This window comes from Rhinoderma darwinii, chromosome 5 (assembly GCF_050947455.1).
Source record: "Rhinoderma darwinii isolate aRhiDar2 chromosome 5, aRhiDar2.hap1, whole genome shotgun sequence".
In the NCBI taxonomy this organism is placed as follows: Eukaryota; Metazoa; Chordata; class Amphibia; order Anura; family Rhinodermatidae; genus Rhinoderma; species Rhinoderma darwinii.
This window is the reverse complement of record NC_134691.1, coordinates 285,595,263-285,622,668: the sequence shown is the minus strand read 5'-3', so window position 1 is coordinate 285,622,668 and position 27,406 is coordinate 285,595,263. Positions and strand designations below refer to the sequence as shown.

General features: G+C 43.0%; 1 protein-coding gene across 1 annotated transcript in view; it reads right to left on the bottom strand.

Annotated features, from left to right (window-relative positions):
- RFTN1 (raftlin, lipid raft linker 1) overlaps positions 1–27,406 on the bottom strand; it is a 310,755-nt gene that overhangs the window by 151,019 nt on the left and 132,330 nt on the right. The window contains exon 4 of the mRNA XM_075827235.1: positions 5,176–5,284. Coding sequence (XP_075683350.1) covers positions 5,176–5,284 — 109 coding nt within the window. The remainder of the gene's footprint in view (positions 1–5,175; positions 5,285–27,406) is intronic.

Here is a 27,406-nt window from a genome sequence, read left to right as displayed (position 1 = left end):
GGCACCTTATGTAGGGACTTGAATAGTCACTTGTGTCTACAGTCTTATTTCCCTAGGCAGTGGCACCAACCAAACACCTAGCTAGTGGTTGCTAATAGATGGATCCTGCCACAGTTATCTTCTGTGCTGGTCTCAGTTCTCATGCTGAGACTGAGATTATATGTCACAGTGACTGTTGTTATGAGGGAACTCTATCTGCTATTATGGGGGCAATGTGGCTGGTATTTTGAAGACACTGACTAATATTTTAATTGAACAATAGTCAGCGTTATTATAAGTGCATTATGGCTGGCACTATTGTATGCATTCTCTGGTTGTTATTATTGTGTGGAAACTATTTGAACTATACTGTATTTGTCTTAGATGATACTATTACATATGTGATATTGCTTTTTTTTTTTTAACATGCTCTACAACTAACAGTAACATATATGTATTCTTTGTAGTTGGCTTTATTTAGGGTTCTGATCATGCATTAGAGGTGGTTGGAAGACTAGATATGGTAGGTTGGGTGAACTGGTTGCCAGTAGTGTTTTTTTTTTTTTTAAAATTAAATAGTTTTATTGTCTTTTTATTATGCAAAATAAAACATTTTACAAAACACCCATTCTCAACCCCCTCCCCTCTCCCTATAGGCCTGCTAGGTGAAGTGATCATATATAAAGGTAAGTATAACCTTCTGCAGGAGTTAGAATATTAATTCACTGAACTACAGTACAAGTACATGAACCCGAATACTGCACATGTAATTATGCTAACTCTTCCCACCATATTGAGAAAGAATCATATCTTAGACCAAAGTAAACACCAATTATATCTTAGTTGACTTTCCGCTAGTAGACTTATGTGGCACTCTTCACCTCCCCAACCCCAATAAAAACTCTCACAGAGCAAACAAGTATAGCTTCATCCCTCCAAAACGAAGGGTGGGGGTATTAAACAAAGTTCCAGCCAGCTGTATCGATATAGCACTACTGACATAGAACAAGTCCAAGTTAAGCAAGGCAAATTCTCAAAACATCACCAATAACTAGTGTGAAAAAAGAAGAAAACCAGATATCTTGGCATCCTATACACAAGTACCCTTGCAAGGATAATATACACACTCCACCAGACAACGTACTAATAGTCATTATAACCACTTGGGGAATACGTAGTGGTTCCTTCAAGGATCATTTCTGGCGTGGTGTTGTATCCGCTGTTCATGCCGTTGCAACCAGTCTGAAGCTTCATTCGGAGTAGAAATTGGTTCCTCTCAGGGTTGCAATCCGAGGCTTGGCCAGGTATATCATATCATAGGAGACATTCAATTGGCGCAATCTGCATTCAATATCTAGAAATTTTGCCCTGCAGCGTTGCACATCAGCAGAATAGTCAGGAAATATCGACATTTTGTTGCTATTAATCGTGAGATCTGAGAGATCTCTAGCTTTGTAGTGAGAATGTCTTATAAGGACAGGTCTGGGAGGACTACTCAGATGCAAAGGTCTTATAGTGAACAAGGGTGTCAGGTTATTATACACAAATTTATCCTGCAGCCATTTTTCAAAGTAGAATTCTAAAGAGGAGCCTTCAGCCCACTCCGGTACTCTGACAAGTCTTGTATTGTTGTGCTGCAATGTATTTTCCAGGTCATCGTCTTTCGCTTGTAAGGGTATGTTCACACGCCCTATTTACGGACGTAATTCAGTTTTACGCCTCGGATTACGCCCGAAAAAACGGCTCCAAACAGTCTGCAAACATCTGCCCATTGAATTCAATGGGTCTTACGGAGTTCTGTGCAGATAGGCTTTTTTTTACGCGCCGCTGACAAAAGACGGCACGTAAAAAGACGCCCGCCTCAAAGAAGTGCATGTCACTTCTTGGGACGTAATTGGAGCCGTTTTTCATTTATTCCAATGAAAACCAGCTCCAATTACGTCCGTAAAAGATACCACGAAAAACGCATGCACTTGTCAAAACGTCTGAAATTCAGGAGCTGTTTTCGCCTGAAAACAGCTCTGTAATTTCAGACGTAATTGGCGTTGCCGTGTGAATATACCCGAACTCTGCAATTTCTTGAGCCGGTCTGCAGAAGTCCCTAGCGATGGGCTCCACATAATTCTCCAGGTTGGTAACCCAAATCTCCACTATGGATGTATCATTTACTCTCTGCATATCATGCCTGATGATGGAGATAACCTCCTTAAAACCCCTTATTTGCAATTGGAGGGTAGAAAGGGTTGTATTGCATTATTTAACTGTAAGGAAGACATCCCTCAGGGTAGGTTCAGGCAGAGTCTCCTGTTGTACAGAAGGAGTTACAGAAGCAGCAACTAGAGAAGGCTCCTGCTCACAATCCCAGTGTCAGCCATGTGTAGCACATTACTGGCTACCTTATTACAAGCTTGTATCTTAGTCTCAGGGGTTGACGGGTCCAACATTAAAGGGGTTTTCCGGAACCAATAAATCCTCTTCTGCCTAACTAAACATGTACAACCAAATATTTTTTTCAATGTACTTGCGTTTCATCAGATGTTCGTAGCGGTATATTTCATCTTTGGTCACGTGACGCCTCGCTAACCAAAAAAAATCGAACTACTTGCTCAGCCACGTACATGCTGTAACTTCCGGTTTCCGGCTATCAGAATGTACGGTTACGTCATAAATGACGTGACAGTACTCACTGCTATGGGGTGTTACAATCTACTCCTCTTAATCCACCTTCCGATTCCAAGATAGATGAAGAAGAGGTTTTGGGAGAACTGCTTGGAATCATGGGATTTGTAGTGTTTATTCAGAACAGGAAATGGACATTCACAACAAAAGAGCGAGGTAAACAAACTGGATAATACACGCAGGGAGCATATGATGAAGGAAATGAGCCATAAAAACAGGTGCGGAACATAGCCTGAACATAGGAAACAGATATTAAGGTATATAAAATTACAAAAACCATGTTCGAAAACCCCTTTAAGTGTAGAGTGTGAAAACTGCTCCAATATGACATCTACCTCTTTATGGAGCCCCCATTTTCTTATGCTCTCATAGAAAGGGATCCATAGTTATCATTAGCACTAAATATACGGTACCTGCACAGAGCCATAATAAATTGTGTACAGAGCTGTAAAAGAACAACTGTAAGCATGGACCAGGGGCACAAGTAGAAAAGACTGGACCCCTAAGCAAACTATTGACTGGGCCCCTCTCCCCTGGGTGCCACACACAGCCCCCCCTGTAGATAGTGCCCCCTGTAGATTGTGACATACAGCCCCCACTGTAGACAGTGCTATACAGCCCTCCCTGTAGATGGTGCCACCCTTCCCCCTGTAGATAGTACCCTCTCCCCTTGTACACAGTACCATCCAGCACCCCCTTGTAGATAGTGCCCCCTCCCCCTTGTAGACAGTGCCATACTGCTCCCGTTGTATAGTGCCCCCACCTTCTTCTTGCAGATAGTGCCATACAGCCCCCCTGTAGATAGTGCCCCCCACCTCCCACTTGTAGATAGTGCAATACAGCCCTCCTGTAGATAGTGCCAGCTCCCCCTTGTAGATCGTGCCATACAGCCCCCCGGTGGACAGTGCTATACAACACCCCCTTGTAGATAGTGCCCCCCACATCCCCCTTGTAGATAGTGCCATACAGCCCCCCTGTAGATAGTGAAATACAGCCCCCCTGTAAAGAACGCCCCCACCTCCCCCTTGTAGATGGTACCATACATCCCCCCTGTAGATAGCTCCCCCACCTCTCCCTTGTAGATAGTGCCATACAGCCCCCCCTGTAGATAGCACCTCCACCTCCCTAATGTAGATAGTGCCATAGAGCCGCCCTGTAGATAGCGCCATACAGCCCTCCCTTGTAGATAGCAGCCCCCCACCTCCCCTTGTAGATAAAAGCCCCCCCTTGTGGATAGTGTCCCCCCAAACAAAACAAAAAAAGTTTATACTCACCTAGGCCCCATTCCCGAGACGAACGAAGCTGCTCCAAAGAATCAACGCCGACAGGATCCTTGTGTAAGCCGGCGGGATCCAGTGACGTCATCATGCCAGCCTGCGCAGGGAACTTGGCCTGTAGTCTAGAAAAAATGGCAGAGCATGGAGATATCTCCCTGCTCTGCCATAGCTTTCAAAAGTGTCTGCGTCCTAAGGACTCGGCACGGGTCCCTTCATGCCACGGGCCCCATAGTAGCCGCTATGGCTGCTACAGTGGTAATTACGCCACTGGCAAGGACCATAAGTAAGGCTTTGTTCACATCTGCATCAGGGCTCTATTCCGTCAGAATGAAGCCCTAGCTGACACAAATGAAAACCATAGGTTTCCGTTTCCATCAACATTGATTTCAATGGTGTCGATCCGATGACAATGGTTTCAGTTTGTCTCCGATGTGCAAGGGTTCCGTAGTTTTGACTATAGCGTCGTCGACTATGGTATTGATTCCGACATAATGACGGAACCCTTGCACAATGGAGACAAACGGAAACCATTGGCACCGGATCCGTCACCATTGAATGGTGATGGAAACTATGGTTTCCGTTTGTGTCAGTCAGGGCTCTATTCTGTAGGAAAAGTCAGACGGAACGTCGGAATAGAGCCCTGGCGCAGATGTGAACGAAGCCTTAGGGCAACGTAGTATTCATTGCAAAGATATTCGCCAACCTGTTAGAGATCTCTGATTATGATAACAAGTGATAACAAGTGCATCTGACAATTGGTAGTGCTAGTTTTCTACCCAATTGTCGAACAGCTGCTAGATGGGCCATACAATTGGGCTATGAATAGTCATTGTAACATTTAATCTTCAATCATATTAATCATAACCGTTGCCATCTCAACAACTATAGTCTTGCTACCAGTAATGGTAAATATTATTGACCATCCACTTGTATGATACTTACTCATTATGTAAAGGCTTTTTATATATATTTGAATACATCTCTATTTGCAGTTAGCATGTCTGCCTAGCGTTATTGGGACATAGGCCAAAGCATAATCTGCCTAGAGAGTGTATGTTCCCCATGTTACAGGAAAAGATGTCCTTTACATTACAAAAAACATTATGACAGGTGAATAAGTTTCAAGATAAAGAAGTCTCGATGTGTTAAGAAATTAGACACTCCGAAAGGACAAGGACTTATGGCCCAAGCACAAATATATAATGTACTAAATTATTTTTTAAATTAAAGTACTACTTACCCTCTTTACCAAGTCCGGTATAAGTTTTTGATCTGCTGTTTGGTCAGAAGACATGCAAGGCTCTACTTCCAAGCAATATTCTTCAGCGTTCTGTTCACAAGTTGAGTTTCTGAGAAGAGTAAGATTAGATGCATAAGAAACTCATCTCATAAAACCAATTGAGTATAGAGAATTTCTATCCAAAGATAGCAATATATTAGTAAGTCAAGGAGTTAGAACAGTAACTAAAAATGGACATTTTACTGTTTATTTTGTTAGCCGTTTCTGCAGAAGTGACGACAGGAAGTGCGGCCACTTTTGAATGATCTTCTCAGCAACTGATGGTAAATTGCTACTTTGATATTGACATAACATGCCAACAGTTGTTGCTGAGAAACTAATTCAAATGTGACAACCAATATGGCTGCACTTCCTGTTGTCACTGTTTCAAAAATAGCCGTAAAAGAAACATAATTACCAAACATTGGTAATCCCTCTAACTTCTTAATTACTAATATTTGGCCATTTTGGTCCTTTTAAAAAAGAATCTGTTGAGAAAAAAATATCGGATTTAAAGGACCACATGCAAGTAAAAACTTTTGTTTCATTTTATTTTTTTCCAGAAAAGTTCTTTTCGTTTTTAGGTTTTATTTTTGTTCAACTCTAAAATGTATCCAGTCAACAGTTCCTGTTTGCTTTCAGATTTCAACCTTGAATTTTCCCTAATTTTCTTTATTCATCATTGTTTATTTTCTTGTTGGGAACAAGGTACATCACCAGCCATATATAACAATAAAGAAAAGTAATTATACAGCATAAAGAAAAAATAAAGAATTAAGTTTAGGACAAACAAAAGAACCTAACACAATGAGCATCTCCAGTGAGTCTGTTTTTAATCATGGAAGATTACGCTCTTATATAATAGCATTATTTGTCTTTGTATGGAGCCAAACAGGAGACTGCAGTGCAGGTTAGATGCCTTTATGTCCTGCTGAGTCTTCACATTAAATGTAAGAATAATTTTCTATTCATTATGCTACAGGCAACTTCATACACTGTAGATTAACTAGAGATATGCTTGGGGCTCTACCTGGGGCTCTAATGACCACTTGGGTTAGATTACCGCTACAGAGAAATTATGGGCAGCAACCTAATCATTGGTGTTTTGAAAGTATATTAGGGGAGCTAATGCTTACTTAAATTCCTATTACTAAAAAGAAGTCAAAGGAAAATTCTGCCATGTGTTTATTTTCAATGCAGTTCTACCAATGATTTAACATAAAGTTGTAAAAATATGTTTTTTATCTATAAGAAAATTCCTTGGTAACCCCTCACACGAATCAACACCCAAGTACATGGTGAGGACTGTAGAGCACCTATTAAAATTGGTGGATGTTCAGTACTCTTTAATGCTCCATTCCTCACCGTAGTCTATGGGGACCTCCAGTAGCAAAGTCTCTCACAATCAGCTTGTTTTGGGATACCCATAATCTGAGCGATTTAGCTGTAAACAGTAGGGACTGATATTTTATTATTATTCCAATAATCCATTTCTTAAACTTGAAAGTCTAGAGTATTCTCTTAATACAGGAAAGCTCTTGGACCAAACCAAAAATCATATGAATTCAGGAAATATATGCATTCTCGGAAGGGGAGTGATAGAAAATATACCAATGCAAAAGGACACGACTAGTGACACATTGACCCTCATCCATAACAACTGCCCTAACAAAAAAATTCTGTTGCCTGTTGCAACTAGTCAGATAAACCCTGCACCATAAATAAAAGAAACCTGGAGTCTGGTTGATGTGGGCAACACTGACACTTTTTGTGAGACGCGTATCCTAGGTCTTCAATATTAGGTGGGGATTGAAACATCACATCCGTTGTGATTTAATTATTTATTTTCTATTGACTTTTTAAACAAATTATTCAACAGTATTAGAGGGAAGAAAAGGTGAACTAAGAGTGGGGAGTCAACTATTTCAGGCAATGGCTGATACAGTCAAATAGGATTTTCACCAAAAATGAATAAATTGCATTAACAGAAAAGTACAGCCATATTGGTTGCCACCTTAAAATTAGCTGTAATTTTGTCAGCATGTTCAAGCAGCAACGAAGTGACAATTCAGAGACTGTAATTCAAAGACGACAACCAATATAGCTGAACTTCCGGTAAATGCAATATCTCAGTAAGAAAAACAAAAGATGGTCAATAATATGTTTTGGGCGTTCTTTGTGGCAAAAAACTTGTTTCAAATTCATGGCCCATAAGCATAGACCGCAGAGGTTTGTGGCCCAGCCTACTAGTTCTTGATGCCACTTAGACTATAGCGAGGCTGTCCACGACTGTAGTTATTTAAGGCAACATTGAAAATATTGCATGAGAAACGGTTGAGGGTAGGGGTGTGGACAACACGTGGAATGTTGGATGAGAGATGTGAATCAGATTGGCTAGATGAAGCATGAAAGTATTGAAGGGTTTACAGTGTTGGGGTCTCTCATGAGAGGAGTTGTATAATACCCGGTTGTGGATTCAAAACATGTCTGAAGAATACTGTTATAAAAATCTTGTACCAGTGAAACAGCTAGATCAATTACTACTCATACGTATCCCCAGAGTTCTTCTTACAATAATTACATTTAACATTTACATAAGCAATCTAACCTTCAGATCCCAAAAGCGGAAGCCCCTGTGAGAATCTGCAAGTGTTAATTATGTAGCTTTCTTGAGGTATTATTTTTGTATCCAAGAAAAGCTACGAAGAAATACCAGGTATAAAAGTCATGTTGTTGATGGCAGCATAACCCAACTAATTTATTCTGCCAATCTCTACCTTTTTCACCTGTGCTTGCTGATCACCGTGTAAACACAAAGGATTTATAAAAAATAAAAAATTCTACTGTGCCTGCAAATCACACATGCAACCATGGTCACTTTTCAAATGACATTTTAAAATAAAAAAAATAGTTTCGAACATGAACATTTTGTTAATGTTAAAATTTAAAGCTAGCAATGCAGACAAGACAGAACATGTCCTTCAGATCTGGAGCAGCTCGATGCTGCAATTTATTCAGCCATATCCGCATAACAATGGATGACTCTGCTCATATGGAACTATTCACGTAAAATAAGTGAGCACAACATTTTTGTATCTCTTTAACTTAAGGACACGGACAATTTTGGCCTTGAGGACTGAACAATTTTTTTTATATTTCCCTCTTTGCATCCTGGCGCTCATAACTTTTTCATTTTTTGTCCAACGTAGCTGTATGAGACTTTGTGTTTTGCAGGATGAGTTGTACTTTATGTAGGTACCATTTTTTGGTACATTTATATTATCGTTTAATTTCTATAAATTTTTATTGTGGCAAAAATGTAGAAAAAAAAGCAGATCCGCTGAAGTTTTCTTTATTTTTTTTTACACCATACACCGATCTTCATAAATAATGTTATACATTTATTGTACAGGTTGTTACGGACATGGCGATACCAAATATACGTATGTTATTTCATGTTTTGGAACTTAAATTTTGAAAAGTTTATTTATTGTAAAAAAAAATAGTATTTCTGTGTAATTTTTTTTACTATTTTCTTTTTATATAACAAAACTTTTTTGTTTTGTTAATTTACCTTTTTTTTTTTTTAATCCCATAGAGGGATTTTTCATTTTGATTTTGATAGTACACAGGCAGTTGTTATGACATACCTCAGTTTTCCCTAACAACAGGAAATATGGTCAGACTGCCCTGGGGGCCTTCAATGGACCCTGGGCGCCCATACCAGGTACAGCCATTGATCGCATCACAGGGATTTCCTATGATGCGATCAGAGGGGAGATCCCTTTCTCACTTTAGCTTTGAATGCTGCGATCAACTTTAAAACCTCTTCTCTCCGCCGATAGAGCGTGGCTGCGGCTGTGTATTACAGCCGTTACCCCGCTCATCATCGCTGTCACACAGGATGACAATACTCGTCCTGATGCGCCAAGTACCCGCCGCTCAGGACGAGTATTCTCATCCTGTGTCGGCAACCAGTTAAGGCTCAGTAAGAAAATAGATAAGCGTTATTGTAACGGCAGGGGGTAAGGAGACGGACAAGTGAGCCCTAATCTACCCGCCACTCTGTCCCTGCCTACTTGCAACGACCCGCCCTAGGCGACGGGGTACAACTGGGCGGCGGTCCCTGCGCTCAGTAAGTGCACGACAAACACGACAAACATACAAGGAACACAAGCAAGGAAAAGGGGCCGTTGCCCACGGCAACACCGTGAGCAACCAGAGTGGTGAACGAGCCGAGTCAAGCCAGGAGTGTGCGAGGTACAAAACGAAAAGCAGAAGAGTAGTCGGTAAGCCAGGGTCGGTATGGAGCAGGATCAAAAATAGCAGGAGCTGTAGCTGGGCCAGGAACCACAAGGAAGGAAACCAAAGCAATAACAAGCACCGAGGGACAGGAAGTGCAGGCTTAAATAGACCGAGGGCGGGAGCTAGCTGAGTCTGGCCAGGTTACGATAGGCTCTCCCACTCCTAAGCCTGCCAGCCTGAATGGTGGAAGCAGGAGTCAGTCTCAGGGATGTATTCTCAGGTGCTGACTGATAAGTTCTGGGAGTTAACCCCGCAGTGCCTGGCAGATCCTTTACAGTACCCCCCCTTTTATGAGGGGCCACCGGACCCTTTCTAAGTGGACCTGGCTTACTGGGGAAACGCAGGTGGAACCTCCTGACCAATACCCCAGCGTGAACATCCCGGGCGGGTACCCAAGTCCTCTCCTCGGGCCCGTATCCTCTCCAATGGACCAGGTACTGGAGGGAGCCTTGGACCATCTTGCTGTCCACAATCCTGGCCACCTCGAATTCCACCCCCTCCGGGGTGAGGATGGGAACAGGAGGTCTCCTCGAGGGAGCCAAGGACGGGGAGCAGCGTTTGAGGAGGGAGGCATGAAACACGTCGTGTATCCGAAAAGACGGGGGTAACTCCAGCCGGAAGGAGACAGGATTGAGGACCTCAATGACCTTATACGGCCCAATAAACCGGGGAGCAAACTTCTTGGACGGAACCTTGAGACGCAAGTTCCTAGATGACAACCACACCAGATCCCCGACCATAAACAGGGGGTTAGCAGAACGTTTTTTATCAGCCTGAGTTTTTTGTACGCTCTGGGACACCTCTAGGTTTTTCTGAACCTGGGCCCAGACTGTGCACAGTTCCCGATGAACGACCTCTACCTCAGGATTGTTGGAACTACCAGGTGAAACGGAGGAGAACCGTGGATTAAACCCAAAATTACAAAAAAAAGGAGAGACCCCAGACGAGTTACTGACCCGGTTATTAAGGGAAAATTCGGCGAGGGGAATGAAAGAGACCCAATCAAATTGACAGTCAGAGACAAAACACCTTAAGTATTGTTCTAGGGACTGATTAGTCCTCTCCGTTTGGCCATTGGTTTCAGGATGGAAGGCAGAGGAGAAGGACAGATCAATCCCCAACTTCATACAGAAGGCTCTCCAAAACAATGAAACAAATTGTACCCCTCTGTCCGAAACAATATTGACAGGGACCCCATGGAGACGCAGGATGTGTTTGACAAACAAGGTAGCCAACGTTTTGGCGTTGGGTAGTTTCTTGAGGGGCACAAAGTGGCACATCTTACTGAAGCGGTCCACCACCACCCACACCACCGACTTGCCTTGGGATGGAGGCAAATCGGTGATAAAATCCATGGAGATATGTGTCCAAGGTCTCTGGGGAATGGGCAACGAACGCAGTAAGCCCGCTGGTCGGGACCTGGGAGTCTTGGACCTAGCACAAACCTCACAAGCGGCGACGTAGGCCTTAACGTCTTTAGGCAACCCAGGCCACCAATAATTTCTGGTAATGAGGTGTTTGGTACCCAGGATGCCTGGATGGCCAGATAGAGCGGAGTCATGATTTTCCCTAAGTACCCTTAGCCGGAATTGCAGGGGAACAAACAGCTTGTTCTCAGGAAGGTTCCCGGGAGCTGCACCTTGATCAGCAGCAATTTCAGAGACTAAATCAGAATCGATCGAGGAAATGATTATACCTGGAGGCAAAATACAAGCAGGATCTTCCTCCGAAGGAGGGCTGGCCATGAAGCTACGCGACAGTGCATCAGCCTTAATATTTTTAGACCCAGCCCTATAGGTAACCAAAAAATTGAATCTGGTAAAAAATAACGCCCATCGAGCTTGTCTCGGGTTTAGCCTCCGGGCAGATTCTAGGAACACCAGATTCTTGTGGTCGGTAAGGACCGTTACCTGGTGCCTAGCCCCCTCCAGGAAGTGGCGCCACTCTTCAAATGCCCATTTAATGGCTAAGAGTTCGCGGTTGCCAATATCATAGTTACTTTCAGTTGGCGAAAACTTCCTGGAGAAGTAGGCACAGGGGCGGAGATGGGTGAGGGACCTGGTACCCTGGGACAAGACAGCCCCCACTCCCACCTCAGATGCGTCAACTTCCACGATAAATGGCTCCATTTGGTTGGGCTGAACCAGCACCGGGGCCGAGACAAAGCACTTCTTAAGGACCTCAAAAGCCTGGACAGCCTCAGGAGGCCAGTGGAGGAGATCAGCACCTTTGCGAGTGAGGTCCGTAAGGGGCTTAGCGATGACCGAGAAGTTAGCAATAAATCTCCTGTAATAATTAGCAAATCCCAAAAAACACTGTAACGCCTTCAGGGAGGCAGGTTGGACCCATTCCGCCACAGCCTGAACCTTGGCGGGGTCCATGCGGAATTCATGAGGAGTGAGGATTTGACCCAAAAATGGAATCTCCTGTACCCCAAACACACATTTTTCGGTTTTGGCAAACAGTTTATTTTCCCGAAGGACCTGGAGCACCTTCCTGACATGCTCCACGTGGGAGGACCAGTCCTTGGAAAACACCAGTATGTCATCAAGGTACACTACCAGAAAAATCCCCAGGTAATTTCTCAAAATCTCATTTATGAAATTCTGGAAGACCGCAGGGGCATTACACAACCCAAAGGGCATGACGAGGTATTCGAAATGGCCTTCGGGCGTGTTAAACGCAGTCTTCCACTCATCCCCCTCTTTGATGCGAATAAGGTTATACGCCCCCCGTAGATCCAATTTAGAAAACCATTGGGCCCCCTGAACCTGATTAAAGAGATCAGGAATCAAAGGAAGGGGATACTGGTTCCTTACCGTGACCTTATTCAGGCTACGGTAGTCAATGCATGGCCTAAGACCACCATCCTTCTTCCCCACGAAGAAGAAGCCAGCACCTACCGGAGAAGAAGAGGGACGAATGTAACCCTTGGCCAGGGATTCCTGGATATACACTCTCATAGCTTCACGTTCGGGACAAGAAAGATTAAATATCCTACCCTTAGGAAGCTTAGCTCCTGGTACCAATTCGATAGCGCAATCGTATTCTCTATGAGGAGGTAACACTTCGGAGGCCTCCCTAGAGAAAACATCAGCGAAGTCCTGAACAAACTCGGGTAGCGTATTCGCCTCCTTAGGGGGAGAAATAGAATTAACAGAAAAACATGACGTACAACATTCATTACCCCATTTGGTTAGCTCCCCAGTATTCCAGTCAAACGTAGGATTATGCAACTGCAACCAGGGAAGACCTAGCACCAAATCGTACGATAATCCCTGCATCAACAGTACAGAGCATTGCTCCAAATGCATGGAGCCAACAAGGAGTTCAAAAACAGGGGTATGCTGTGTAAAATAACCATTAGCAAGAGGAGTGGCGTCGATACCCACTACCGGGACAGGTTTAGGCAAATCAATAAGAGGCATAGCAAGGGACATAGCAAATTCCACAGACATGATATTAGTAGAGGACCCTGAATCCACAAAAGCACTGCCGGTAGCAGACCTACCACCAAAAGAGACCTGAAAGGGAAGCAAGATCTTAGTACGTTTCATATTTACGGGAAATACCTGTGCGCCCAAGTGACCTCCCCGATGATCACTTAGACGCGGAAGTTCTCTGGCTGCAACCTTACGCTTAGGACAGTTGTTCACTTGATGCTTGTCGTCCCCACAGTAGAAGCAGAGACCATTCTTCCTGCGGAATTCTCTACGTTGTTGGGGGGACACGGAGGCCCCGAGTTGCATAGGTATCTCTGAATCTTTCGGGGAGGAACGAAGCAACGGAGCTTCGGGAGGCATCATGGGGGAGTCGGAGGAGAAAACACATAAACGTTCACGTTGTCGTTCCCTGAGACGTCGGTCAAGTCGTATCGCTAAAGCCATAACCTGGTCTAGGGAGTCACAAGAGGGATAGCTAACTAGCAGGTCTTTCAGGGCATTCGACAGACCCAACCTAAACTGGCACCTTAAGGCAGGGTCATTCCACCGAGAAGCTACGCACCACTTCCGAAAGTCAGAGCAATACTCCTCAACAGGTCTCTTACCCTGACTTAAGGTCACCAGCTGACTCTCGGCAAAGGCAGTCCTGTCAGTCTCGTCATAAATAAGTCCGAGAGCAGAAAAGAAACAATCAACGGAGGAAAGTTCAGGGGCGTCAGGAGCCAAGGAGAAGGCCCACTCTTGGGGCCCTTCCTGGAGCCGGGACATAATTATACCCACCCGCTGGCTCTCAGAACCTGAGGAATGAGGCTTTAAACGAAAGTAAAGCCTACAACTCTCCCGAAAGGAGAGAAAAGTCCTCCGGTCCCCTGAGAACCGGTCGGGCAACTTGAGGTGGGGTTCAAGAGGTGCGGTGCGGGGAACTACCAGGGTAGCATCAGGCTGGTTGACCCTCTGAGCCAGGGCCTGGACCTGTAGGGAGAGTCCCTGCATTTGCTGAGCCAGGGTCTCACGGGGATCCATAGTGGTGTCAGGGACCAGGGGTAGACTAGGTATGGGCTTGTTATTATGTAACGGCAGGGGGTAAGGAGACGGACAAGTGAGCCCTAATCTACCCGCCACTCTGTCCCTGCCTACTTGCAACGACCCGCCCTAGGCGACGGGGTACAACTGGGCGGCGGTCCCTGCGCTCAGTAAGTGCACGACAAACACGACAAACATACAAGGAACACAAGCAAGGAAAAGGGGCCGTTGCCCACGGCAACACCGTGAGCAACCAGAGTGGTGAACGAGCCGAGTCAAGCCAGGAGTGTGCGAGGTACAAAACGAAAAGCAGAAGAGTAGTCGGTAAGCCAGGGTCGGTATGGAGCAGGATCAAAAATAGCAGGAGCTGTAGCTGGGCCAGGAACCACAAGGAAGGAAACCAAAGCAATAACAAGCACCGAGGGACAGGAAGTGCAGGCTTAAATAGACCGAGGGCGGGAGCTAGCTGAGTCTGGCCAGGTTACGATAGGCTCTCCCACTCCTAAGCCTGCCAGCCTGAATGGTGGAAGCAGGAGTCAGTCTCAGGGATGTATTCTCAGGTGCTGACTGATAAGTTCTGGGAGTTAACCCCGCAGTGCCTGGCAGATCCTTTACAGTTATAAAAATTTTGAACAGGTCTAAGGTTCCCAGCAGAACATTTCCCAGAGCATCCCACTGCCTCCGCCGGCTTGCCTTTTTCCCATAGTGCATCCCGGTGCAATCTCTTACCCAGGTAAGCGGCCCAAACGCACCCTGCCATATTGAGAGGATCATTTATAAAAATAAAAAAAATTCTACTGCCCCAGACAATCACACATCCTCCAATGGTCACATTGCAAATGGTGGTTTGAAAAAAAAGAACACATAAGAAATAATAACAGGCCACGTTCTTCCATTGCTCCATTGTCCAGTTCTGATGATTACGTGTCGGGCACTCTAACAGGTCTGCAGCTACGCAGCCACGTATGTAGCAAGTGGCAATGAACTGTGTGTACTGACACATTTCTATCATTGCCGGCATTAACTTTTCAGAAATTCGTGCTACATTAGTGCTACATCAGGCTAGCCTTCTCTACCCACACGTAACAATGAACCGTGAGTGCCCATGACCCTGTCACTGGTTATCCTTCCTTGGACCACTTTTGGTATGTACTTAATCACTGCATATCGGACACACTCCCAAAGTTGCTAACATTCTTAAGCTTGGCCATTTTTCCTGGTTAAAATACATCAATTGCAAGAACTGACTGTTCACTTGCTGCCTAATATATGCCACCCCTTTTCAGGCGCCATTGTAACCAGATAATCACTGTTATTTATTTCCCCTGTCAGTGGTTTTAATGTTATGGCTGATCAGTGTGTGTGTATGTGTGTGTATGTGTGTGTGTGTGTGTATATATATATATATATATATATATATATATATATATATATATATATATATATAAAAAATTGTAAATGTGGTATGTCTGAACCCCATGATAAGTATGTACACCTTAACATGAGTATTCTATTATGCTTATGTAGTAAAGAAAGCACATTTAACAATTTAGGTGTGCCAACTTACTGCAGGCAGATAGCCATTAGATAACTATGTATATTGAACACCATACTCACTCAAAACCATTTATCCACCAATACAGATGTGTATCTTCACATATAGATATTTGCATAGTGCTATAAGTTTGGGCAGAAATATTAAATTTGGGCAAGAAAAGTGGTCAATTTTTTTTCCTTCAAATTCACCAGAAAGTATGTCCCTTTTTTCCCACATTGCTTTTCATTTTAATATTGTGATAAAGCAGCCATGTTATCTAGCCCAGAGCACAGAAGGACAGAAAAGGAAAATCATTTGGATGGTGATTTTGGCTAGTCTGCTGGCAGGGCTCCTATGAACTATGAGCAATCATGAATCTTTAGATGTGTCAATAAAAGATTTATTTATGCAGAATAAATAACAAAGTACCTTGGGACAGAAGAACGGGCAAAACATAAAAGCTAGTAAAATACACAACAAAGTATAGCGCACACATTTCCAGACTTTAATGTCGACATGCCCCTGGCACAATTAATTAGCTGGGAAGCTGACAGGCTCACGGTTTTATCTTGTGAGGAGGATTATTGTGTTTGAAAGGTGTAAGATATTATAAGTAGAGCTCTATATAATGAACTCGCATAACACCGCAGAGAAATCATTACCATGAGCATCGGCAATGATCCAAACGTCTGTTTTATTTCATTGTTATTACAAATTGTAATGGTTTTTAGCAAATAACTGTGGCCCGGTTAATGCACAGTGTGATCTGCATTAGTTATTCCAGTCCACAACTAGTTTATCTTCAAGGACAAACATGAATTGAGGACATTTCCAAGTTAAGACAATAATTTAAAGTAAAACCCCAGGCAAATTTTTATAATCAGTTAATTGTGCCTACTAGGTAATTTAACATGGAAGTGAATTATTTCACTATGGTCCCCACAAGCAAGTTTGCAAGGTATTCTGTACTCTATAGGTCCTTACCACCATGGGAAAAAAATAATGGCTGCATGTTACTAGGCAGTATAGGAGAAGTTGCCAAACGATGCCCCCTTCTCTGACATCACTTCCTTCTTTGCAGCGATTGGTTGAAGTTACACCTCCCAGACTCTCTGCTCTGCCTTCCCCCCTGCATTGACTTTGCACATAACACTGTAATACGAAGAGCTCTCTGCTCCATGTTAATTGGATAACTGCTTTCACCTGCATTTGGATCACAAAAAATCAGGGGGAATAACCTGAAAGAGAGAAGAGAGCTCTCAGTATTAATATTATTATGTGTGGAGTGTATGCAGGGTGCGGGCAGAGCAGGGTTGCATTTTAAGCCAATAGCTGCAGTGCAGGAAGTCTTTGTGGTGAAGCGTTACTCAATAAATGCCGAGCAGGAAGTGATGTCAGAGAAAGGGACTTTATTTTGTCAACTTCTTATGTGAATCCCATTAACATGCAACGAAGCTCCAGACCAAAACATTTTTTACTATACATTGGAAATGTATAGTCAACTAACCTGCTTCCCCACTCCCGAATGACCCGGCCTTTGGTCCTGTTTTCTGGCCCCCTGTTTTCTCCTCTCTAAGATGGCCTCCACAGTCATAGACTTCCCTATCGAGAGCTTCTTTGGAAGTTTGAGACACACCCCCAGAGCCCTCCACTATCCTCCGATGAACCAGAGCTGATGGCGTAGGCGCCGCTGGACACAGTGCCGAGCCAAGGATCGAAGTCATCAGTGCTGGTCCATCACTAGTACAGTGCTGGTAACTATATGACGCCTCCACTATGTCAGTGGTTTGACACAGACAGGCGCATTGCAGTGATGTCATCACACCTACCTGCGCCGAACCATAGACGCTGAGGAGACCTGCAAAGGGATCTCCACCATTTTTTGGTGGGAATAGGGCTAGATGGGTAGTTATTTAATTATGTTTAGGAGGCACTATGTGGGCCTTATACTGTGTGTAGGGAAGAACTATGGGGGCCTTATACTATGTGCTGGGAGTCTCTATGGGGGCATTATACTATGTGCTGGGAGTCTCTATTGGGGAATTATACTATGTGCTAGAAGGCACTATGGGGCATTATACTGTGTATTGGGAGGCACTGTGGGGATATTATACTATGTACGGGCACTATAGGAGTTTTATACAGTGCAGGCACCCTATTAAGGAATTATACTGTGGGGGGGCCCTATGAAGCATCATACTGTGAGTTGGGAGGCACTATGGGGGCATTTTACTGTGTGTGAGCAGTATGGGGACATTATACTGTGTGTTGGGAGGGACTATAGGGGCATTTTACTGTGTGGGTGCAGTATGGGGACATTATACTGTGTGTTGGGAGGGACTATGGGGCATTATACTGTGTGGCTGGCATTGTGGGACATTATACTGTGTGTGTGCATTAAACTGTGTGTTGGGAGGCACTATGGGGAATTATACTGTGTGTTGGGCAACATGGAGGCTTATACTGTGTGGTCGAACTATGGGGGCGTTAAACTGTGTTGGGAGGAACTATGGGGCATTATACTGTGTGTGTGTGTGGGGGGGGACCTATAGGGGCATTATACTGTGTGGGGGCACTATGGGGGCATTAAACAGTGTGGTGGGGCATTATTCTGTGTATTAAGAGGCACTATGGGTCATGATATTGTGTGGGAGCACTATAAGGGCTAAGGGCATGATACCGTGTAGAGGCACTATAGGGGCATGATACTGTCTGGGGGGACTAGGAAGGAAGTATACTGTGTAAGGGGCAGTATGGTGGCATGATACTGTGTGGGGGGCACTATGAAGGCATGATACTGTGTGGGGGCACTACTGGGGAATTATATGTGTGGGGGAAATACTGGGGCATGATACTGTGTGGGGGCACAGTATCATGCCCTAGTAGTGCCCCCACAGTACCATGCTTTGCGTGTCAGATAAGTTGTCCCTCTTTCCGAACTTTGAAAATTGGGAGGTATGTTATGATGACTCCCAATCAATCCTACAGGTAACCCCTAAAAAAATGGTGAATGCTGTATGATAAATTTGGCGCAACTAACTAGACATGTTAGACACTTTTCAGTTTCTTATGCCACCTCTTGTGTGGTGTACTTTACAAGAGCATTTTGCGTAAAGAAAATGGGACACACCATTAATAAGCATTTTACACATTTTTCTTGACATGTACACATTTTCTAGATGCAATATTCACCACTTTTTAAAAAAAATTTTTTACGCAATTCCGTTGGATTAAATCTCCCCTGTTATGCAAAACAAAACTTTAGCTATAATACATATGTAGGAAAGCTGAATTTGTCATTTGGCACTTTATATTTTCTGCTTGAAAGGACTGATACATTAGTAGCAGAGCTGAGTTTAGTTCAACTCAATGTGATAGCTGCAATTTTGCGTAAAAATGAAGGTAAACCTAATCCATTAAGTGAACAACTATTATGCATTAATGATGCAGCGTCGTAAAATTCTAAAGCTCTGCTACATTTTTATATAGAGTGACATCATTGAAGGGAAACCAATACAAGTATGTTGTTCATGTAAGTACTTGGGGCACAGCAGATGTCCAATGTCATCTTGCTTTATGCGGTGTTCGGGACTACAGCGATAACCAGAATTATTCTCTTTTGATGATTTGGAGTCAGAAGGGCCACTCTGCACCCATTATTATAAAAATGAAAGTTAATATGTGAACTGAGAGCACAAAAGGTCTGATGGAAAGGCTGATTCATTACACTACTGTAATAAGGCGCGACTTTAATGAGTCATTTGCCACCAATATTGCATTGGAAAATGACCTGTTATTTCTGCACAACCTGTCTGTAAGAGCGGATCCCATTTGTCTATTGCTCCTAAATAGACCCTGAGGAATACAAACTACTTTGCTGATGCATTGTATCTCGAAATGAGCAATACCCAGGATGTAAAGAGAAAAATAAGAAATAGATAAACAGAAATAAAACTGCAAGCTGAGAGAATCCATACATAATACTTACAAAACAGCTGGGAATAATAAAACATTGAAGAGATGAAATTTGCAGACGACTGGGAAATTTCCGTCAATGACAGTAGAAATATATAAAATAATCTAACCAGGGTTTATGTGACCCTCCATCTGCAACACCTGTTTTCTTACCTTATTTCAGGTCATCAGTAAAATATATTTCTGTTTTATAACATGTGCATTATTTCTACACCCCGCTCATTGGATCTACCTAAAGACATTGATGTGTAAATTAAATTGCGCATGTAGTGCAAATGATGGAGCTCTGAGGCAGTGTGCGGGGGAGGGACACGAAGCGCGGAGCTACGCAACAGAACGAGAAAAAGGGTGGGGATTTCACTCCTTGTATTCTTCCCACCGCCAGCCCAGGCCCGCCTGCTGTCTCAGAGTGATGACGAGGTATGCTGTGGCCGCAACTATTTACTATGTGCTCAGGCAGCAGCCAGAAGGTTGTGGTCAATGTCCCGCGACACGGCCGCCCATTACCACTGGGTGCAGGTTCTTTTAGAACAGGAGATATCCCGCGCCACAACCGCCAACCAGGATGTTATTCACCCGGCCCTCAGCTTTCTTCTGCGGGTGAGTGGTGTCTTAGTGTCTCTGGCTGCTACTATCCCCCTTCCTGCAGCCATTATTTGGCCTGTTACATTATTGTTTGTACTGTCGCTGTCTAAAATCCCACGTATAGTAAAAATCACAGCTCTGATGTCACAGATCATAGATGCCACTGACACAAGTAACTGACATTAGCTGTGTTGTTTTGTCCCTATTACAAGTAGCCCCAATTTAAGTGATCAATGTCAAAATTAATTAAAGGGGTATTCACATCTAAGAAATTTTTTACATTTATGTGCCATAAATGTCTGAAAGCTGTAGGGTCCCAGAGCTGGGACTTGCATCTATCACTGGAATGGGGGTCCCCTGACCGAATCCCGTCTGGTGAGTCAATCAATGGAGAGGTGGACAGGAATTCCGGAAACAGCTGAGCAAGCTAGCTCAGCTGTTTGCGTAATTCCCATTCACCTCTCTATTGATTTCCCACATGGATGCGGCAGGACGGGGTTGGGGGACACCCACTGGGGTGATACACCAGGGTCCTAGAGCTGTGACCCGCAACTATCAGACATTTATGGCATATCCTCTTGATATGCCATAAATGTCTGAGATGGAAATAACCCTTTATTCCTGGGGTCTGTCTTAATTAATTTTAGGGACTGATAAACACTGCCGCGCTCGCACTAAGGGTATTAGGTCAAGTGAAATGGCCTATATAAATGGGCGGGGCACGTGTCCATAAAAATTTTGGACTGTCCTTGATTTTCTGCTGTTGTCCAGAAAAAAAAATTGATGAAAAGGTTGGCAACCCTGAGGAGTAGATGGACTTACTCTTTCTCACCCGGCCTATGGTATTCCTAATCTGACACTAAAGCATTATGCACTCGAACCGTTTCCATTCTGTGGATCGCAAAACACGTATCCTAGTGGCTTACGTATGCTGTCCATTTTTTGCAGTACCCATACACTAGAATGGGTGAGGCGGACCGCAAACATGGCCAAAAAACGGATGTGTGCATGGCCCCATAAAATGAATGGTTCAGTATGCTATCCGCAAAAAATAATAGGACACGTAGAAAACAACAGTGTTGTGCATGAGCCCTTACTGTAACAATAGAGACCAAACATAGACATTCTATGTGAGCCGTCTCTAGCCTGAGGCTATGTTCACATGGTTAACAAAATACGGCTGAAAATACCGAGCTCTTTTCAAGGCAAAATAGCTCCTGATTTTTAGCCATTTTTTAATCAAACTCGCGTTTTTTGCTGCATATTTTACGGCCATTTTTGGAGCTGTTTTTCTATTGAGTCAATGAAAATCGGCTCCAAAAACGGCTCAAGAGGTAACATGCACTTCTTTTTACAGGGGGGGGGGGCGTCTTTTTACGCAACGTTTTTTGAAAACGGAGAGTAAAAAAATGCCCCGTTGGAACAGAACGCCGTATTTCCCTTTGAAATCAATGGGCAGATGTTTGTAGGCGTTCTGCTTCCGATTTTTGATCAGTTTTTCGGGACGTTTACGGCTCGAAAAATGTCTGAAAATAGCCCGTGTGAACATAAGCTAGCAAGGAGTACAGATCACAGCCAAAGGTGCAGGGCATTCAGTTGAGCACTTCTTCACCTTCATTTCAGCAATGGTGGGGTCTCAGCAACCGGACCACTACCGATCCAAACTTTTGATAAGTCTCTATGACAAATCAAAAGTTTGCAGAAAGTGCAGTTACTCTTTAAATAGGATCCGTCAGCACTTCTGACATCTGTTTTTGTGAACTTTTGTATTTCCCATTAAATAATTCTGGAGTATCATTTTTTTAGTATTTGCTGTATTGTTCTATTCCTCTATTATTCCTGCTGGAAATGTATAAATAAATTGACAGCTGGGTTTTTCTATTCCCCTTGTCAATGGGGCGTTTCCCTACACAGTCCAATTAGTGCTGACAGCTTCAGACTGTGCAGGCCTATTGACAAAGGGAATGTTAACACCCAGTTTTCCATTTATTCATACATATCTAGGAGGAATAACAGAGGAACAGAACAAAACGGATTTCTAAGTAAAGGTTCGTTAGAATTTTTATTTTAGTATTTACTAAAACAGGCATGTCAGGAGAACGGACTGGGCCTCAAATTTGCACATAAACTGACAGATCTCCAAATTACTAGCTCTGTTGTTTATTATGTTGTTGAGAATCATTTGAAGATTAGACACATTTCAAGAACCTTGTTCAATGTTTATCTGAATCCAATGTCTGTCCTTAGTTGTAACCACTCATCGGCAATGAGATCCATACTCTTACGTTTCGATTTCAGGGAGCATCACAGCTTTTAAATGATCCACTTGCTAAACTATTCATGCAACCTGACATGACAACTGTAGTCATTAAACCCTAAGATCGTTACTTTTATTGACTGCAATTTAAATGATAAGAACACATTTTAAAGTAATGTAAAGTATCTCCTATCACAATATTCAGAACTGTCATTATCTACAAATAGCTTCCTGATGGAATCTCCCGATGACATGCCGGTCACAATGAATCTCATGCTGTTAGTTGACGGCATGCCCAAGGTGTCCTGCTGTTGATAATAATGGTGGTGATGTTGAGGACTCGGATTATTTTTGTATATTACTAAAGCATACGTATAGCCATATGACTTGAGACATTTCCCAAGTATTGTCGTTGCAGCAGAATCACTCATCATGATAAAGCTAGAACTGGGTAAAATGGAGCTTGTTTACAATCGGTAACATTCAGAGATAGAAATTGAAGCTCCTGCGCCCCAATGCTAAATCTGTAAGAGGGCCACTCATATTTCTCTTGTGGCCAATGGCCTTTGGGCCACCTCAGGCACTAGGATTCGAGTGCCACTGCCACTTTTTAGCTATGCCCCTGGTAAAACTTGCCTCATTTTACAGTTCATCATACAGGCTTATATATTTGCGTGCACCTACAGTATTCCTAATAAAGCGCCTGACCGCGCATAACTGATTTGAGCACAGGTGCAGACCCATGTCTAAGGCCGTTTCCCTTTGAACGTTATTAAAGCGACTCCTGTTCTTCTGTAATTCTGTGAAAACCCCTATGGTCCCTTTCAAAGGAAAAGAACGCATTCATGTTCACCCAGTCAGCTACATTTTTGCTAATTTGAATAACACGCATTTCATTTTGGAATACTTGCCTAGCCAGGTGTTCAAAATGCCTGGTGGTGCCTAGAGTCTGCATAATCCACAATATTATCATCGATCAATCCCTCATGCCACAAATAAATGCTTATGTAGATAAAAAGATGGCATTAATGTTATAAAGTAGCATTTCTGTTGTGATTCTTCTACTGATCATGACACCAACATTAGCTTGAATGAGATAAGCTGCAGACACAGCCCATGAACAAGAGTGGAACGGTTTCTGGAAAAAAGAAAAACCCTCTTTTTCCAAATACCCTATAGTGGAATTCTGAGTTAATAGACGGGGGTCCTCTGTTCATGATCCTCATCTATTGGTCAGAGTGGGGAGCGTTTACAAAGAGTGTCTCCTGCTTTGGAGGACCTGTCCTGTCCTGCATTACACAGACAACCCATGGGTTTGAACAGGCACTGTGTGATGCATAGCTTTGTCTGTGGTGATGCGGGGGGAGGGGGGACGGAGGCTTATTGTCAAGTAACCCTTCTAACAAGTATATGTTGCCTAAAGCAGAAAAACCCGTTCGGGTATGTTCACACGGCAAACAAAAAACGTCTGGAAAATACGGAGCTGTTTTCAAGGGAAAACAGCCTCTGATATTCATCCTATTTTTATGCATCAGGCGTTTTTGCTGCGTTTTTTTACGGACGTTTTTGGAGCTGTTTTTCAACAGACCGAATGAAAAACGGTTCAAGAAGTGACATGCATTATTTGAAACGGCCACGTAACAAAACGCCCCATCAGAACGAACCGCTGTTTTTCCCATTAAAATCAATGGGCAGATGTTTGGAGGCTTTCAGACTCCGTATTTTTAGCCATTTTTTGGGGCGTTTTCAGGTCAGCTGGACTGACAGCTCATGAACTTAGTTGTGATCGATAACAGCTGGATCCTGCGTGTCAGAGACACGCGGGACCATTGTTCACCTTAGCCGACTGACCTGACAGACCTGACAGATTCAGCTTTGACGGCAGGACACAGCTTGTATGTATACAGGATACATAGAAGCTGTATCTCAAAAAGTAAATTTTATTAAAAATAAACAATTTAAAACTTCTTCAAAATCAAATAAAACATTGATTTATTAGAAGAAAAAAAGTGTATTCTATAGTGTACATAGCCTTTAAGGACCAGGCCAATTTGGGATTTGAGGATAAGAATAATTTATTTTTCCCCTTTTGCATTCCTGCAGAAATAACTTCTTTATTTTTAGTTTGACGTAGGTGTATCAGGCCATAAAGTACGAGTTGTACTTTATGTAGATGTTATGGTATACATTAGTGTTTAATTGATATTTATTTGGGTGAAAATGCAGAAAAAAAACTTACACCACCACAGTGTTCGTTTGGGGAGGTTTTTGCATTTGATTCAAAAAGTCTTAAAACAATTCAACAAAAAAACCTCAAAAACATGTAAAAAAAAAGCTTTAAATATCACTTGTATTTTAATATCTGCCTCAAAAATCCTGAAGGAATTTTGAGGCCGATTGTTTCTGCCTGACAAAAAAAACTCAGTGTGAACTAGGCCTTAGACTGTACTAGCCTCAAACAATCCACTGAAAAAATGGTGACGAATTGTAACAATAAGTACATTAGCGAGCTACATGCCTTTTCATTATACAATGATTACACTTATTTACTACTATATTGACCACTGTGGCTTACAGAAAATAGATCTTGCCTGAATTTCACAGCAGAAATTCACTGGGTATATAAGGCCTCATCTATCAAAACTGTCAAAGAAAAAAGTAGTCTAGTGACCCACAGTAATCAAACAGAAAAGTACATCTCCCCGATGCAAATTATACAATGAAAACTGCACTCTGATTGGTTGTTACATTATATGTCTAGTGTATTTAAAGAGTACAAATCCCATAAATGTAATCAACATAACAATATATAACTGGAAAAGGCCATACTTAATGATACAAGGGCAAGTTAACCCCTAGACGACCACAATCAGTATATTCTGATGACGTCACAGCCTCTAACTGACACATGGGAGAGAGGGACATGCTGTGAAGACATTATCTGTGTCCTCCCAGGATTTTCTGCATGCAGTTAAATGCTAATAGTGTTCTATAGTGTTCTAATGGCAAGCAGTTATTAGATCACTATTATCTGTGATCTACACTACCGTTCAAAAGTTTAGGGTCACTTAGAAATTTCCTTATTTTTGCAAGAAAAGCACCGTTTTTTTCAATGAAGATAATATTAAATTAATAAGAAATACACCCTATACATTGTTAATGTGCTAAATGACTATTCTAGCTGCCAACGTCTGGTTTTTAATGCAATATCTACATAGGTGTATAGAGGACCATTTCCAGCAACCATCACTCCAGTGTTCTAATGGTACATTGTGTTTGCTAACTGTGTTAGAAGGCTAATGGATGATTAGAAAACACTTGAAAACCCTTGTGCAATTATGTTAGCACCGCTGTAAACAGTTTTGCTGTTTAGAGGAGCTATAAAACTGACCTTCCTTTGAGCTAGTTGAGAATCTGGAGCATTACATTTGTGGGTTCGATTAAACGCTCAAAATGGCTAGAAAAAGAGAGCTTTCATGTGAAACTCGACAGTCTATTCTTGTTCTTAGAAATGAAGGCTATTCCATGCGAGAAATTGCCAAGAAACTGAAGATTTCCTACAACGGTGTGTACTACTCCCTTCAGAGGACAGCACAAACAGGCTCTAACCAGAGTAGAAAGAGAAGTGGGAGGCCCCGCTGCACAACTGAGCAACAAGACAAGTACATTACAGTCTCTAGTTTGAGAAATAGACGCCTAACAGGTCCTCAACTGGCAGCTTCATTAAATAGTACCCGCAAAACGCCAGTGTCAACGTCTACAGTGAAGAGGCGACTCCAGGATGCTGGCCTTCAGGGCAGAGTGGCAAAGAAAAAGCCATATCTGAGACTGGCTAATAAAAGGAAAAGATTAATATGGGCAAAAGCACACAGACATTGGACAGAGGAAGATTGGAAAAAAGTGTTATGGACAGATGAATCGAAGTTTGAGGTGTTTGGATCACACAGAAGAACATTTGTGTGACGCAGAACAACTGAAAAGATACTGGAAGCGTGCCTGACGCCATCTGTCAAGCATGGTGGAGGTAATGTGATGGTCTAGGGTTGCTTTGGTGCTGGTAAAGTGGGAGATTTGTACAAGGTAAAAGGGATTTTGAATATGGAAGGCTATCACTCCATTTTGCAACGCCATGCCATACCCTGTGGACAGCGCTTGTTTCGAGCCAATTTCATCCTACAACAGGACAATGACCCAAAGCACACCTCCAAATTATGCAAGAACTATTTAGAGAAGAAGCAGGCAGCTGGTATTCTATCTGTAATGGAGTGGCCAGCGCAGTCACCAGATCTCAACCCCATAGAGCTGATGTGGGAGCAGCTTGACCGTATGGTACGCAAGAAGTGCCCATCAAGCCAATCCAACTTGTGGGAGGGGCTTCTGGAAGCATGGGGTGAAATTTCTCCCGATTACCTCAGCAAATTAACAGCTAGAATGCCAAAGGTCTGCAATGCTGTAATTGCTGCAAATGGAGCATTCTTTGACGAAAGCAAAGTTTGAAGGAGAAAATTATTATTTGAAATAAAAATCATTATTTCTAACCTTGTCAATGTCTTGACTATATTTTCTAGTCATTTTGCAACTCATTTGATAAATATAAGTGTGAGTTTTCATGGAAAACACAAAATTCTCTGGGTGACCCCAAACTTTTGAACGGTAGTGTACATACAGAAAATGCTGGAACATCACAAATAACGTAAAAGATTTGGTACCAAATTAAATCTCCATTTGTGCCACGCACAAAAAAAGCTACGTAAACATGTAGCTGAATTGCTGCGGATTTTCCATCTGGATACGCGGGCGGAAAATTGGCAGCGTATTACAGTAGCAACAAAGTGCATGAGATTTTAACAAATGATGCGCCCTGTTCCCCGGCTGGTCTCTGTGAGGCCGGCCTCCTGTGTTTCGTCCCCTGTGATTGGTTGCAGTGGTCTCATCTGACAGAATGTGATCACAGGAGGCCTCTAAGCACAGAGACCAGTTGGGGGAGCAGGGACGGGTTGCTACGGGAATAACAGGGTAAATCCACTTGAAAATCTGCACAACAAAAAACACAATTTGGGTTGGTTT